Genomic DNA, 13,843 nt, shown 5'->3' with positions numbered 1-13,843 from the left:
ATATTATAATGAAAAATCAACAGTCGTGTGCAGCACAACTTGTAGTTTGTAGGTATATACTGTCTGATGATAGATTGCAGCTATGCACATAAAAAAGTAAGTGAATAAAACTGTAAAAGCATTTCTTTTAGGGCATTTTTTGTGTGTAGGGAGCAGAATTCAATAACTCAACACCATTCATTGTGTCACTGACCTGTACCCAGTCCAGCAGCATACCGGCCGACACCATGCCCAGCCCAGCCAGCAGGTATGAAGGCAGCACCTGGAGGTAGATCACTGTGGAGGACTCTCTGCAGGACACGTGGAGCTTTGTCTCCTCCATGTTTAGGACGGGACAGGACAACTACTGCTGCTGAGATCCATTGTTGTACAAAGCTTCTCTCTGTACTCACACAATCCAGCTGCCAGCCAGCCCACTATTGTTTGTCTTTCGATCTGTCAACCTGTCCTCCAGCACGCTTTTGTTTGCTTGCTACATGCTACAAACAGCGTTGTGTTACTACAAGATAATTTACTGTGACATGGCTCCAGTTTGTGTGCCTCATATATTAACCTACATGCTAGCCACAGAGATAATCGTTGTTTTTGAGAATTAACTAGGGAAGTTTGAAACGCCCAGGTCAATAACAAGCACCTCCCATTGTTCTGAATGAAATTTCTAGATTCCTCTGAAACTCTTCGAACCATTTGAGTGAAAATATATAATGAAAAAGAACTTTTCAAAACAAGTTTTCATATCTTACCAGTTTCCTAATTAAAATAAAAGATGGCAGCTGATTTGCTGTCTGGATCAAAATATACCATTGACGTAAATAGAAAACAGCAATTACAACTTAGGAAACGGTTAAAAATCTTATTTTTTTTTCTTTAAATTAAAAAAAAAGTATATTACTGGGACATAATACAGTAGCAGGGCTGCCAACTCTCACACTTTGGCCGTGAGACACACCCAACTCAGTCCCTTCACACGCCACACTCCAAATATCACACGGCAAAAAAAAAAAAAAAAGTTCCACTTTGCTGTTATGGGAATATTCAACCTTTGGGGAAATCCGTTTTTACTCCAGAGAACGCCAGGTTTGTGAAAATCCGGTCCGCATTTTTCCGTCCTACACGTTCCTCAGTCATTGTGCATCTGTCAGGCTGTCTCTGAGTGACCACCTGTGTTTGAAATCCTGTGTGTCGCGCTGCCATAGACTTTATATACAGTCCATGAGCGCTGCCCGGGCAGTGGCAGATCTTCTGTGGGGGCTCGGGGGGGCAGTGACCCCCCCTGTGATCTGATTGGCCATCTCCTGTGCTCCTTCAAAATTTTCGTTGGAAATTTACATTACTGATACTCCGATTTCCGACTGAACTTGAATGTATCATTGGCGTTAGTTTGATCTTTTGATTGTATTTGGTTTGGATTTGAAGAAGCTTTGAAGATGTTTCCTGATGCTGGAGGAGAAGAGGAGCAGCTTTATACCTTTGCGGTAAGAAGACTATGGCCGTTTCTCAGTACGTAACTGTCCGTACTTGAGTTCTCATGTACTCGTGAAATGCCATCATCCAGACTGCATCGGGCCAGACTAGTGTGCATAGATATGAATCAATAAATAGGACCCTAGATTTGAATCAGTAGATAGGACACACCCCTTTGAGCTGTGTGCTAGTGGGGGCAAAGTTTCAGAGCATTCAGTGGATGTAGACGGCATGAAGACAGAAACAAGTATGTCATCTCACTGTGCTGCATACAGTTGCACACTACGTCGTACGATTGAGACAAGGAAACTTGGAATGACTTTTCATAGGTAAGAATAGTTTTTGGCTCTTTTTTCATTATTAAATCTTGTTGAGAGCTTCCAGTCTATGAGAGCTAACTAGTTAGCCACTAGCAAAACACTAACGGGAGCTAGCAGCTTGACAATCAAATACCACACGATTAATAGTAGCTGTAGTATAGTTGTACAAGCAGTAGTAGTAATACTAAAAGTACAAGCAACAGCAGTAGTAGTAGTATAAATAGCTGTTAGAGTTGTAGAAGTAGTATCAGCATTTGTAATAGTATTACAAGTTGTAGTAGCAGTGACAGCATCAGCAGCGGTAGTTAGTGTACTACCACTACCACTAGTAGTAGTCACATTACTATTACTACCACCAATACTACCAAAATAGAACTTTTTGGTGGAAATGAGCAAAGATACTGTACATTTGGAGAAGAAAGGGCACAGAATTTAATGAAAAGAACCTCTGTCTAACCGTTAAGCATGGGGGTGGATCAATCCTTTGGGGTTGTATTGCAGCCAGTGGCACGGGGGACATTTCACGAGTAGAAAGAAAATGGATTAAATAAAATTTCAGTTAATTTCGGACGCTAACTTGATGCCATCTGTGAACAAGCTGAAGTTAAAGAGAGGATGGCTTCTACAAATGGATAATGATCCTAAACACACCTCAAAATCCACGGTGGATTACATCAAGAGGCGTAAACTGAAGGTTTTTGCCATGGCCTTCACAATTTCCTGTGAAGTGCATGACAGACAGGCCAGAAATCTCAAAGAACTGGAAGACTTTTGTAAGGAAGAATGGGCAACGATACCTCAAACAAGAATTGAAAGACTCTTAGGTGGCTACAAAAAGCGTTTACAAGCTGTGATACCTGCCAAAGGGGACAGTACAAGGTATTAACTCTGGAGGGTGCCCAAACTTTAGCAGATGCCATTATTGTGTTTTCTGTTATTTTGAAAGTGTAAATGATGGAAATAAAATCTAACTTTTTTTTTTACATATCTGTAATTTGATGCCTTTTGGAGATTTTTCCATCTTTCCATGGCTTCCTTATGTACATTAAGACAAATTTTTAAATGGGGTGACCAAACTTTGGATCCCCACTGTATATTGTCAAAATAGTATGTCATTCCAGAAAACATCAGAGTGTAATATGTCGTCTAAAAATGCCATAGAATAATAGTTCATTGCACAAGTAAAAGTATAGTAATTTTTAAAACTGTTCAAATTCTTATATGTTCCTAAAAAAAAACTACAACAAAAAAAAAGCACAGTAATATGTCAATTAAAAAAGCCTATAGTATAGCGGTCCGTGTATATTTTGGTAATTGGATTTTCCATTCTAAAGCAGGTATTGAAAAACAAAAAAGGAGTGGTTATTTGATTTTCGTTTTAAAATACAAAAATTAAAATATACGAAATTTTAAAAATGGTTTGATTTTTATTTTATATTTACAATAACAAAAAATAAAATCAATAAGAGACAGAAACAAAAAAAACCCTGTTTTTCATTTTCTGAGACCGGATGTTGTCATCGGCAAGGGTGGAGCCAAACAGAGTACGATGCATAGACTGTATATAAATGTTTTTTTCCGTTAATTTTCAAGGTCAAAATGAGAGATCAAGTAGTCGATCTTAAAATAAATCATTATAAATTTTTTATTTATTAAGTTTTGCGACACAAGGGGGCATGGTTACTTGATTGACAGTTCATCTGGAATGACTGACAGTCTGGGGGATGTAGCCTGGACTCTGCTCTCCTGGACTGGATTAATTCTGATATGGGCACTGGTGGTTTATATGTAGAAGCTCCGCGAGCAGCGGAGCTTCTACAGCTGATCACCACTGCTTGGGACACACGTCTCAATTCTGATCACAGATGTATTAAAAATGACTCCCGAGACACACACGTTTTGCACACACTGTTGCTCAGTGAAATCTGGCTGGTACAACCATGTCCGACCAGTAGCGCCAACGCGGAAATGCCCGGCAGCAGCCGACCACGAGAGTTTCGTGTTGCGGTGATGGACTGGCTTGGCTCCGTGCCAGTGGAAACGCAAACTGGTTTTTATAATGAACCAACTAAGCCCTGAACGAGCACTAGCTCCTGGAGCCAGCGGGTGGAAACACGGTGTATGGGTGCGATCGATTCTTCATTTTTAATAATCTCCTACATTGAAAAAATAAATAAAATTTTCAAAATCATCTGGTGGGCCAGATATTATTCCTGACGGGCCAGTTTTGGCCCGCGGGCCGCCAATTGCCAACCACTGCTATATATTGTATATAATGGGATTAATGTAGCCGCAAGGGGACACAAGCCAGTGTCTTATTGTGCCGGTCCCAAGCCCGGATAAATACAGAGGGTTGTGGCAGGAAAGGCATCTGACGTAAAACTTGGGCCAAATCAAACATGCGAATCAAATGTATGACTTCCATACCGGATCGGTTGAGTCCCGGGTTAACAACAACCGCCATCGGTGCTGTCGACCTACAGGGTGATGGTGGAAAATGGACGACTGTTGGTCGAAGAAGGAGGAGAGGAAGGTGTGTTCGTAGGAAGAGAGAGAAGAGGAACACCAAGAGTCTAGGACTGAGAGTAGGGACTTTGAATGTTGGAACTATGACAGGAAAAGATAGAGAGCTGGTTGACATGATGCAGAGGAGGAAGGTGGACATACTGTGTGTCCAGGAGACCAGGTGGAAAGGTAGTAAAGCTAGACGTCTAGGAGCAGGGTTCAAGTTGTTCTATCATGGTGTAGATAGGAAGAGAAATGGAGTAGGAGTTATCTTGAAGGAGGAGTTAGGAATGTCCTGGAGGTAAAAAGAGTGTCAGATCGAGTGATGAGCCTGAAGCTAGAAATCGAAGGTGTGATGTTCAATGTTGTTAGTGGGTATGCTCCACAGGTAGGATGTGAGCTGGAGGAGAAGGAGAAATTCTGGTTGGACCTTGATGAAGTGATGCAGAGCATCCCTAGAAGTGAGAGAGTTGTCATTGGTGCAGACTTCAATGGACATGTTGGTGCAGGAAACAGAGATGATGAGGAGGTCATGGGCAGGTTTGGTATCCAGGAGAGGAACGCAGAAGGACAGATGGTGGTTGACTTTGCAAAAAGGATGGAAATGGCTGTAGTGAATACTTTCTTCCAGAAGAGGCAGGAACATAGGGTGACCTATAAGAGTGGATGTAGGAGCACACAGGTAGACTACATCTTGTGTAGACGGTGTAATCTGAAGGAGATCAGTGACTGCAAAGTAGTGGTAGGTGAGAGTGTAGCCAGACAGCATAAGATGGTGGTGTGTAGGATGACCCTGGTGGTGAAGAAGATGAAGAGGGCAAAGGCAGAGCAGAGGACCAAATGGTGGAAGCTGAAAAAGGAAGAATGTTGTAAGACTTTCAGGAAAGAGTTGAGACAGGCTTTGGATGTTCAGGATGTGCTTCCAGATGACTGGATAACTACAGCAAATGTGATCAGGGAGACAGGTCGGAGAGTACTTGGTGTGTCATGCGGAAGGAAAGGAGATAAGGAGACTTGGTGGTGGAATGAGGAGGTGCAGGAGTGGATCCAGAGAAAGAGGTTAGCTAAGAAGAAGTGGGACACTGAGAGGACTGAAGAGAGTAGACAGGAGTACAGGGAGATGCAGTGTAAGGTGAAAGCAGAGGTGGCAAAGGCCAAACAAGGGGATTACGATGACTTGTATGCTAGGTTGGACAGTAAGGAGGGAGAGACTGATCTGTATAGGTTGGCAAGGCAGAGAGACAGAGATGGGAAGGACGTGCAGCAGGTTAGGGTGATAAAGGATAAGGATGGAAGTGTGTTGACAGGTGCCAATAGTGTGATGGGAAGATGGAAAGAGTACTTTGAAGAGTTGATGAATGAGGAAAATGAGAGAGAACGAAGAGTAGAAGAGGTGACTGTTGTGGACCAGGAAGTAACAAAGATTAGTAAGGATGAAGTGAGGAGGGCATTGAAGAGGATGAAAAATGGAAAAGCACTTGGTCCTGATGATATACCTGTGGAGGTATGGAAGTGTCTCGGAGAGGTAGCAATAGAGTTTCTGACTGGGTTGTTCAAGAGGATCTTACATAATGAGAAGATGCCCGAGGAATGGAGGAGAAGTGTGCTGGTGCCCATCTTTAAGAACAAGGGAGATGTACAGAGTTGTGGCAACTACAGAGGAATACAGCTGATGAGCCACACGATGAAGCTATGGGAAAGAGTAGTTGAAGCTAGGCTAAGGGCAGAGGTGAACATCTGTGAGCAGCAGTATGATTTCATGCCAAGAAAGAGTACAACAGATGCAATATTTGCTTTGAGGATGTTGATAGAGAAGTACAGAGAAGGTCAGAAGGAGCTGCATTGTGTCTTTGTAGATCTGGAGAAAGCTTATGACAGGGTGCCCAGAAAGGAACTGTGGTTTTGTATGAGGAAGTCTCGAGTGGCAGAGAAGTATGGTAGAGTGGTGCAGGACATGTATGAGGACTGTAAGACAGTGGTGAGGTGTGCGGTCGGTGTTACAGAGGAGTTCAAGGTGGAGGTGGGACTACATCAGGGATCAGCTCTGAGCCCCTTCTTGTTTGCTATGGTGATGGACAGGATGACAGACGAGGTTAGACAGGAGTCTCCATGGACTATGATGTTTGTAGATGACATTGTGATCTGTAGTGAGAGCAGGGAACAGGTGGAGGAGAAGCTAGAGGTGTGGAGGTTTGCCCTGGAAAGGAGAGGAATGAAGGTTAGCCGCAGCAAGACAGAGTATCTGTGTCTGAATGAGCGGGACCCAAGTGGAAGAGTGAGGTTACAGGGAGAAGAGATCAAGAAGGTGGAGGATTTTAAGTACTTAGGGTCAACAGTCCAGAGCAATGGAGAGTGTGGAAAAGAGGTGAAGAAGCGAGTACAAGCAGGCTGGAACGGCTGGAGAAAAGTGTCAGGTGTGATGTGTGATAGAAGAGTTTCAGCTAAAATGAAAGGAAAGGTTTACAAAACTGTGGTGAGACCAGCCATGTTGTTTGGTCTGGAGACAGTGTCCCTGAAGAAAAGACAGGAGACAGAGCTAGAGGTAGCAGAACTGAAGATGCTGAGGTTCTCTTTGGGAGTGACCAGGATGGATAGGATCAGGAATGAGTACATCAGAGGGACAGCACATGTTAGAGGCTTTGGAGATAAAGTCAGAGAGGCCAGAGTGGGATGGTTCGGACATGTCCAGAGGAGAGAGAGTGAATATATTGGTAGAAGGATGCTGACTTTCCCACTGCCAGGCAGGAGGCCTAGAGGAAAACCAAAGAGGAGGTTTATGGATGTGGTTAAAGAGGACATGAAGGTAGTTGGTGTGAGAGAAGAGGATGCAGAAGACAGGGTTAGATGGAGGCAATTGATTCACTGTGGCGACCCCTGAAGGGAAAAGCCGAAAGGAAAAGAAGAAGAAGTATATAATGTGTTTAATCTAAGATGATAGATATCTTAATTCCTAACTACATCCTGTCAACAGTACAAAGCAAATCAAAAGTGAAAATTCAAAATCAACGTCTAAATTGTAATATTATGGCACATTTTTGTCCATATTGTTGACAAAATAATTAAAATGACTAGATACCTATGGAAAATAAATCAAATAATATTTAGTCAGTTACACTTTGAGTATCTATCTCATATCTCTATACTGTACATGCGCGACTTCTTCCACATTAGTCCTCAGCCACTGTCAATATATAAAATATTCTGAAAACATTGAACATACACCGCTTGAGATGTCTCCATTTCATGTCTCAGTACTCGATCAAGACTTTTCACTGAGGAAACAAGTGAAATATAATCACTTTACAATTCAATGAAAATTATAAATAGCTTTATGCAAAAATTCACCTCAAAGTTGCACATTCTCAACAACTATAACATATGTTTTCCACTTTAAGCCTTGTAAACAGTTGCTGTGTCGTGTCAGTCGTTATAAAGAAGCAAGACAGGCACCTTCACAGAACTTCACAGGGACACTGTCCACCAATACCTGCTATAAATATTCACTCTACACCTCCCGCCCCCATTTAGTTAGTGGCTCATGTTATATGTCAAGGGCTGAGCTCTGAGGGTGGGAGCCATAGATTACAGAGTCATTCTGAGCTCACAGTCAGTATAGTTTCTGATGGCTCTGTGGGGAGATTGTGTTTTTGATTGGGTCTTCTTACTGTATCACGTGCTGTATGCGACTGATTAACCTTTGCTCAAGATGTTGCATCTGGCTTCATGTGAAATGTTTTTGGTATTTGCTGGCAGAGTCGGTCTCTTCTTGTCTGTCATGTGGCTGCAGTTGGGTTTGTAACAACTTCCTGACAGTGAACAAGGTCAAATGCAAGAAAGAAGCTCAACAACACAACACTGCAGTCAAGGTTTGGTCCTTCTTGATTTAGATTTTAAGCATTTGGTTAAGGATTGTGTCAAATAATTGCTGCTTTGTTTAGGAAATTGGCTCTTATACCTTGGTACTTGCACGTACAGTAAGAATTATTAGTGGGTTATGCATTGGTTTGTTTCCTAAGGTGTGTTTAATCGAAGAGCATGGCTGGTGAAAAGAGTGCGACCCAGCTTCAGTTCATGAGAGCCTCCACCACTGTCCGTCTTCGAGACCTTTATGATCCCAAGCCTCAACCTCCCAAGGCACCCGTCCGGATCCGCCCGCCAAGTCCGAGAACTCCCTCCGTAAAGGAACCTCTTTTGAGCCAAGGCATTCCCAGCGATCTTCCAACTAAGACAATCATGAGGAGACGAGCTCAATCTCTTACTTCATCTGCAGAGAGGAAGAGGGAGCTTAGAAGGCTGCAGGTTCGCTTTGTGGACTCACTGGGCCTTCAGCTAGAGGAAGTTAAGGTCTTTAAAGTTCAAGAAAAACCCCTAATACCGCAACATGTCATGTTCAGGCTGCTGATGAGCTCTGAATGGACTTTCGGCAAGTCAATGGAGCTGTCTTTGCCTTATTTCAAACCCTGCTTTCCTGAAAACATGGGAGCCCAGCCAGATTTTCTGAAGCATCTCTGCTCTCAGACGGTGTGTTTGGAGCAGGTTGTGTGTTCAGATCAGGGGATAGCAGGCACAATACAGGTACTGAATTTAGCTTATGAGAAACAGGTCACGGTGCACTACTCTTTCACCAACTGGAGAACGCATTCAGACACAAAGGCATCCTGGGTATCGAGTGGGCACTGGGGGGAGTCGAATGCTCCAGAAACAGACATCTTCAGGTTTCATCTGCCCGTCCCGCCCTTCATCATGCAGCCAGGAGCCATGCTGGAATTTGCAATCTGCTATCACGTAAAAGGATGTGATTACTGGGACAACAACAACGGCCACAATTACAAACTGTCATGCCACAGCTACAAAGTGACTGTGCCAAGGGAGTGTGAAGACAGCATGCTGCATTTTACCTGAATGTCCACATGGGGGAGCTGCAACACCCGACAAAAAACTCAACTTCCTCTACAGCAACTCTTAGTATAATAACCCTCATGTATGAAGTGCTGGGATGTAAGTAAATGCAATTACTTTAGTTCAGTTGCAATTTTACAGAGGCAAGTCTATCATGCTTTACCCCCACTATATGTATCTGATGTGTAGTTATAGGAGTTTTTCCATATTAACATTTTAAATAAAAATGTGTAGTGATGTTGCACTGATCTGCTGCCTAATGTAATTTAAATATATCCATATTTTCAGGAACAATTTGTGTAGATGTTTTCACATTTTCTGCACTAAGAAGCACATTCAATGCAGGACTTTTACTTGTAATCACAGTGTAGTGTTGTATAAAGAATACAACGCTGGAGTAAGTCAAGCTTTTAACGCTCCTGTTGTCCTCATTTACGGGCACCAAAAAATATTGTTTCCTTGTAAAAAAAAAAAAAATCCCAAAAATTACGCAAAAAAATTGCCCAAATTTCTGAAAATTTGCAAAACCTTCGGGAAGAAAATTCCAATAATTTCTTAAAAGTTTCCCTTAAAAGTTTTATTTTTAAAAAATATCCCAAATTTAGCAAGGAAATCCTTCTATATATTTTCAAAAAAATTAGTAAAAAATCTTCCAAAAAAAATCCTAAAAATATCTAAAGTGATGACACATATATCAGTAAAACTTCTAATATTTTTTTAAGAACAGTCACAATTTTTTGGTTGATTTTTTGTGAATGAAAGAAACATTCTTAACATTCTTTTTCCACCAAAAAATGTTTAAAGATTTCCCAAAAATGTTGAAAATGTGAACATCAGAAGTTTCCCTGTGATTTTTTTTCCCCCCACATTTTGAAACTTTAAAACAAGTCAATTTTGACCCGCAGGGCAACACGAGGGTTAATATAAAGAGTAAAAGCAGTTGTAAGGAATGTTATTTTCTTGGGTTATCTGATCATTTGTACCAAATATGAAAGTAAATGGAATTATAAATTTATCGCTAGTGTCAAAAAATGCACAAAGAAAATAAACAAATGACTGCTTTTTAATACAGCTAATGTTCTTTGGTGAAAGTTGGGTCATTTTGTCACCACTGATTTTAGTATCGCACTTACAGACAAATTTTTTTTTTAAATGGTCACATATAAAGCAGCTGAGGTTAAAATATGCTGACAGTTTTGTAGTGTGTCAATAAGATGCGAGAAACATAAGAGCAGTTCAGCATCTATTGAAGCCTGGCATGAAACTTATAACACAGGATTTATGTTGAATTTTGAAAGTTTCAATATAACCAGTTGAGTTCCCCTTTACATGATGCCACTGTTTGAACTCAGGGGGGGGGGGGATTTCTGTCCTCCTGCTGGGCTTTTATTTAGAATAAACCCCTGCCACCTCGACTTGCAGAAGAATTCACTCACTCTGCACTTTTTGCAAAGCCGCTGACCCAGTTTAACAGTCTGAGTTGTTGCACCTTACCACAGAATTTACACAAAGCAACAAGTGAACACTTTCTTCCCTGATCTCACCCAGAAGACCTGCTGCAACCTGAGCAGCTCGTGTACGTTCTGCAAACAGGGCTTGACCCCATTCTTCTGCAACTTGTTTTGTTTTAAGAAGGAGGATTACAGGAGAAAGGGTTTACTTGACTCGTAGATCCCAGACAGTGCTGACCTTTCCCCAAAATGCTTCCACTGATATGGGAGCCCAGATTCCAGAGCACTTTCTGGCAGGCGCTGGGGTTTGGCTCACAGGAGGACATTCTTCCATCTGCATTAGTCGCAGCAGCTGTATGTGTGCATGTTTTAACCATGACAGCAGTCACCTCAGCTGACCGCCTGCAGAGAATGTCAGGTCCTCTTATAGTCACTAATCAGTCATTATCACTGGTCAAATGCTGTTTCTTTCCAGATTTTGCATTGTAGAAACACTGCAAGAATTTTCAAACTGCTATGTGGTTGTTAAAAAGTCTTATCTTTCTACAGCACGTGGAAACATCTCATTTGAATTTGGTTATAAGGTCAGTCTGTTTTAAAAGAAATTATTTTCCCGACTAACATGGCGTTTTCCCCTCATTCTGTTTCCTTTCAATATTCTCAATCTCTTTCCGAAAAAAGTTCTTGAACTGATTTGGCTTCTGTTTTTAAACCAAGTCTAATAATATGCCAGAAAGAAGTCCAGAATCAGTTGATATTCTAATGCACACATGTGATCAAAATTCTATACGTTAGATGCTAAAACATGGTGGCTCTGTACAAAAAATACTTCAAATACATTTCATACAGTGTACACTTCAGTAAATATTAAACATAACACTTTTCACTCATTCTGTAGTGTTACTTTTGTTTAGCAATAGGAATATGTCTTCCACCACAGGAAGCAATTCAGTTTATTCACATATGTGAATATATGTGTGTGTTTTCGACTGCAATCACATGAGAAACAAGATAAAGTAGATTCTAATAAGGTCCTCAAGACTAATGTAAATATGATTCTAGTTTTAGGTGTCCAGTAGCAACAACTACAGACTATCTGGATATTTGTTGTCATTACTGTAGCACTGATACCATCCACTCTTGGGTCACTTACTCCAGAGACACTGATGTGTTTGTGGGACACTAGATGGCACCATTACTCAGCCTGAGGATCCGGTATATCCATGTAAAAAACTAACGACAAATCTTGGTCTGAGATTTCATATTTCTGTTTCCAGAAGTTTTCAGATTGTGTTTTTATGTGCTTATCTTTAAACCAGCACTATGCACCAATGTACAAAGACTCTATTATATGTAATCATCTGTAAAAATGTACTGAAAAGAAAAAGTAATATGACTCAAAATGTAGTATTACGCATCATCTTATATTACTGGGTAGTTACTATTACTATAGTGTTACGCAAACTATACACAATACTGTAGTCTGAGTAAATATTTTTTGTTACTTTTCCTCTATCATATGTATCTGTCATATTTTATAGGATGACAATAGGTTTTGTATAAAAACTTAATGATCTGCATGGGAACTGGTAACTAAAGCTGGTAAATAACTGTAGTGGACTGAAGAAAATAGTCTGAAGAAGAGTGCACTGAACAAAAATATACATGCAGCATGCAAATGGTCTTTTTTTATCTGACTCACATAGGGGTTAAATTTAGCCAATTGTGCACACAAAGTTTGTGAGCTGTTTGACTGGTGACAGATTCTCGACCACTGAGTTAATCCACATGTTAGTCAGATGTGGCTTTAAAGGACAATGACCAGATAGAGTAACCACTTCTTCGACCAGTGATTACTTAACCAACTCAAAATGCAGCTTTATCAAAATGACACGATGTCACAGATGACAAGAGACAATGTCAGCACCATGGCCTGAATGTGTACAACTCCACTATTTGTCATCCAAAAAATCGTGGCTCTGGATGTATGACTGCATGATCTTCAGGAAGCAAACAACTTCGACAGCCTCAATAAGTCCCCACGTCACTGACTCATGACTGACTTGTGATTTCTGCTCTATGACCCCACTCCCCACCTGACTGTTTCATTTCCAATATAGTCGTCCTTGATCGTTTCATTGCATGTTGGAAAAACAAACATTTATTCCCAAACCTCCAACATAATGGATTGAATTTAATAAGATATTGCATGCTGCCTGTATATTTTTGTTCAGAATGCTGTTCAAATGAATCCCTCTAGGCTACATATTCCCTTTACTGTTTGAATATCAGAGCAATTTAATGTTTATTTTCACTTTTTTGTGTAAACATTGTAAACACACATTGAAGATATCTGACCTTCTGATCCACTGCTCTACTGTAGTTGCTTCTACTGGGCTGGAAACTGAATACCGACAAACACAAACTTCTCGGAGGCCGCCTGGCTCTCGTCGACCTTGTTTTGGTGCTCGTTTGTATGGATTTTCTTCATAGCAGTCTTAGCTGCCATGCCAGTCAGTGTGTTGCTGGGATCCATGCAGCGCTGTTGCCTTTATTTGGGGCTGTCATCTTCTGTTCGTTGCCGGTAGTTATATAAGAACTCACCATATTAGGAGCAGGCATGATGCTCGGCTTTGACGTTTGCTCTGGGGACTCACTTTAACTGTATTGTAAAAATTGATAAAGCATCATTGGCTCCAGGGATGTCAGGTTACATCATTAAAACACCATTACGGCCCTGCATGATCTGGAATAAAAGAACTGTGTCATTTGCTACAGTTCTCTACTGTTAGAGTCGACTGTTTGATCGATTTGAGGATATTGTTTTTGTAGAAGCAACATGCGGCTGAAAGCAGTGACGTAAACGACGGGAATAACGTGCTTTTCCTGAATATGAGCATGTTTTTGGAGCACAAAGCTGTCACGCTTACACTTGGCTTAGAACTGCGGAACATATGTTCGGCCTGTGTCACCCCTGGCCTTCGCCCATCGGAAAAACACCCGGAAGTCAGGATATCCCTTGTTCCTCCCACGTAGCTCCACAGGTTCTGGACTGATGCTGGTTTCTTTACTCTAGACAGCAAGAGGTCCTGGAGTTCAAAGTGGACCTGCCATCTGTTCCTGGACCGAGGCTGTGACTCACATCACATGCATGTTGATGTCAGAGAGCGAGCTAAAAACTGCACTGCCCATGTGAACGTGCAT

The 13,843-nt window shown here is 41.4% G+C and overlaps 1 protein-coding gene across 1 annotated transcript; it reads left to right on the top strand.

Annotated features, from left to right (window-relative positions):
- The first annotated feature begins 8,315 nt into the window (after positions 1–8,315).
- On the top strand, positions 8,316–9,348 carry ppp1r3db (protein phosphatase 1, regulatory subunit 3Db). Its single transcript, XM_022194272.2, has one exon. It carries the CDS (start codon positions 8,325–8,327, stop codon positions 9,189–9,191), a length of 867 nt encoding a protein of 288 aa, XP_022049964.2. The 5' UTR covers positions 8,316–8,324; the 3' UTR covers positions 9,192–9,348.
- Positions 9,349–13,843: the final 4,495 nt, after the last annotated feature.

Source organism: Acanthochromis polyacanthus, chromosome 5 (genome assembly GCF_021347895.1).
Source record: "Acanthochromis polyacanthus isolate Apoly-LR-REF ecotype Palm Island chromosome 5, KAUST_Apoly_ChrSc, whole genome shotgun sequence".
In the NCBI taxonomy this organism is placed as follows: Eukaryota; Metazoa; Chordata; class Actinopteri; family Pomacentridae; genus Acanthochromis; species Acanthochromis polyacanthus.
The sequence above is the reverse complement of the archived record's forward strand: the minus strand, read 5'-3'. Positions and strand labels throughout refer to the sequence as shown.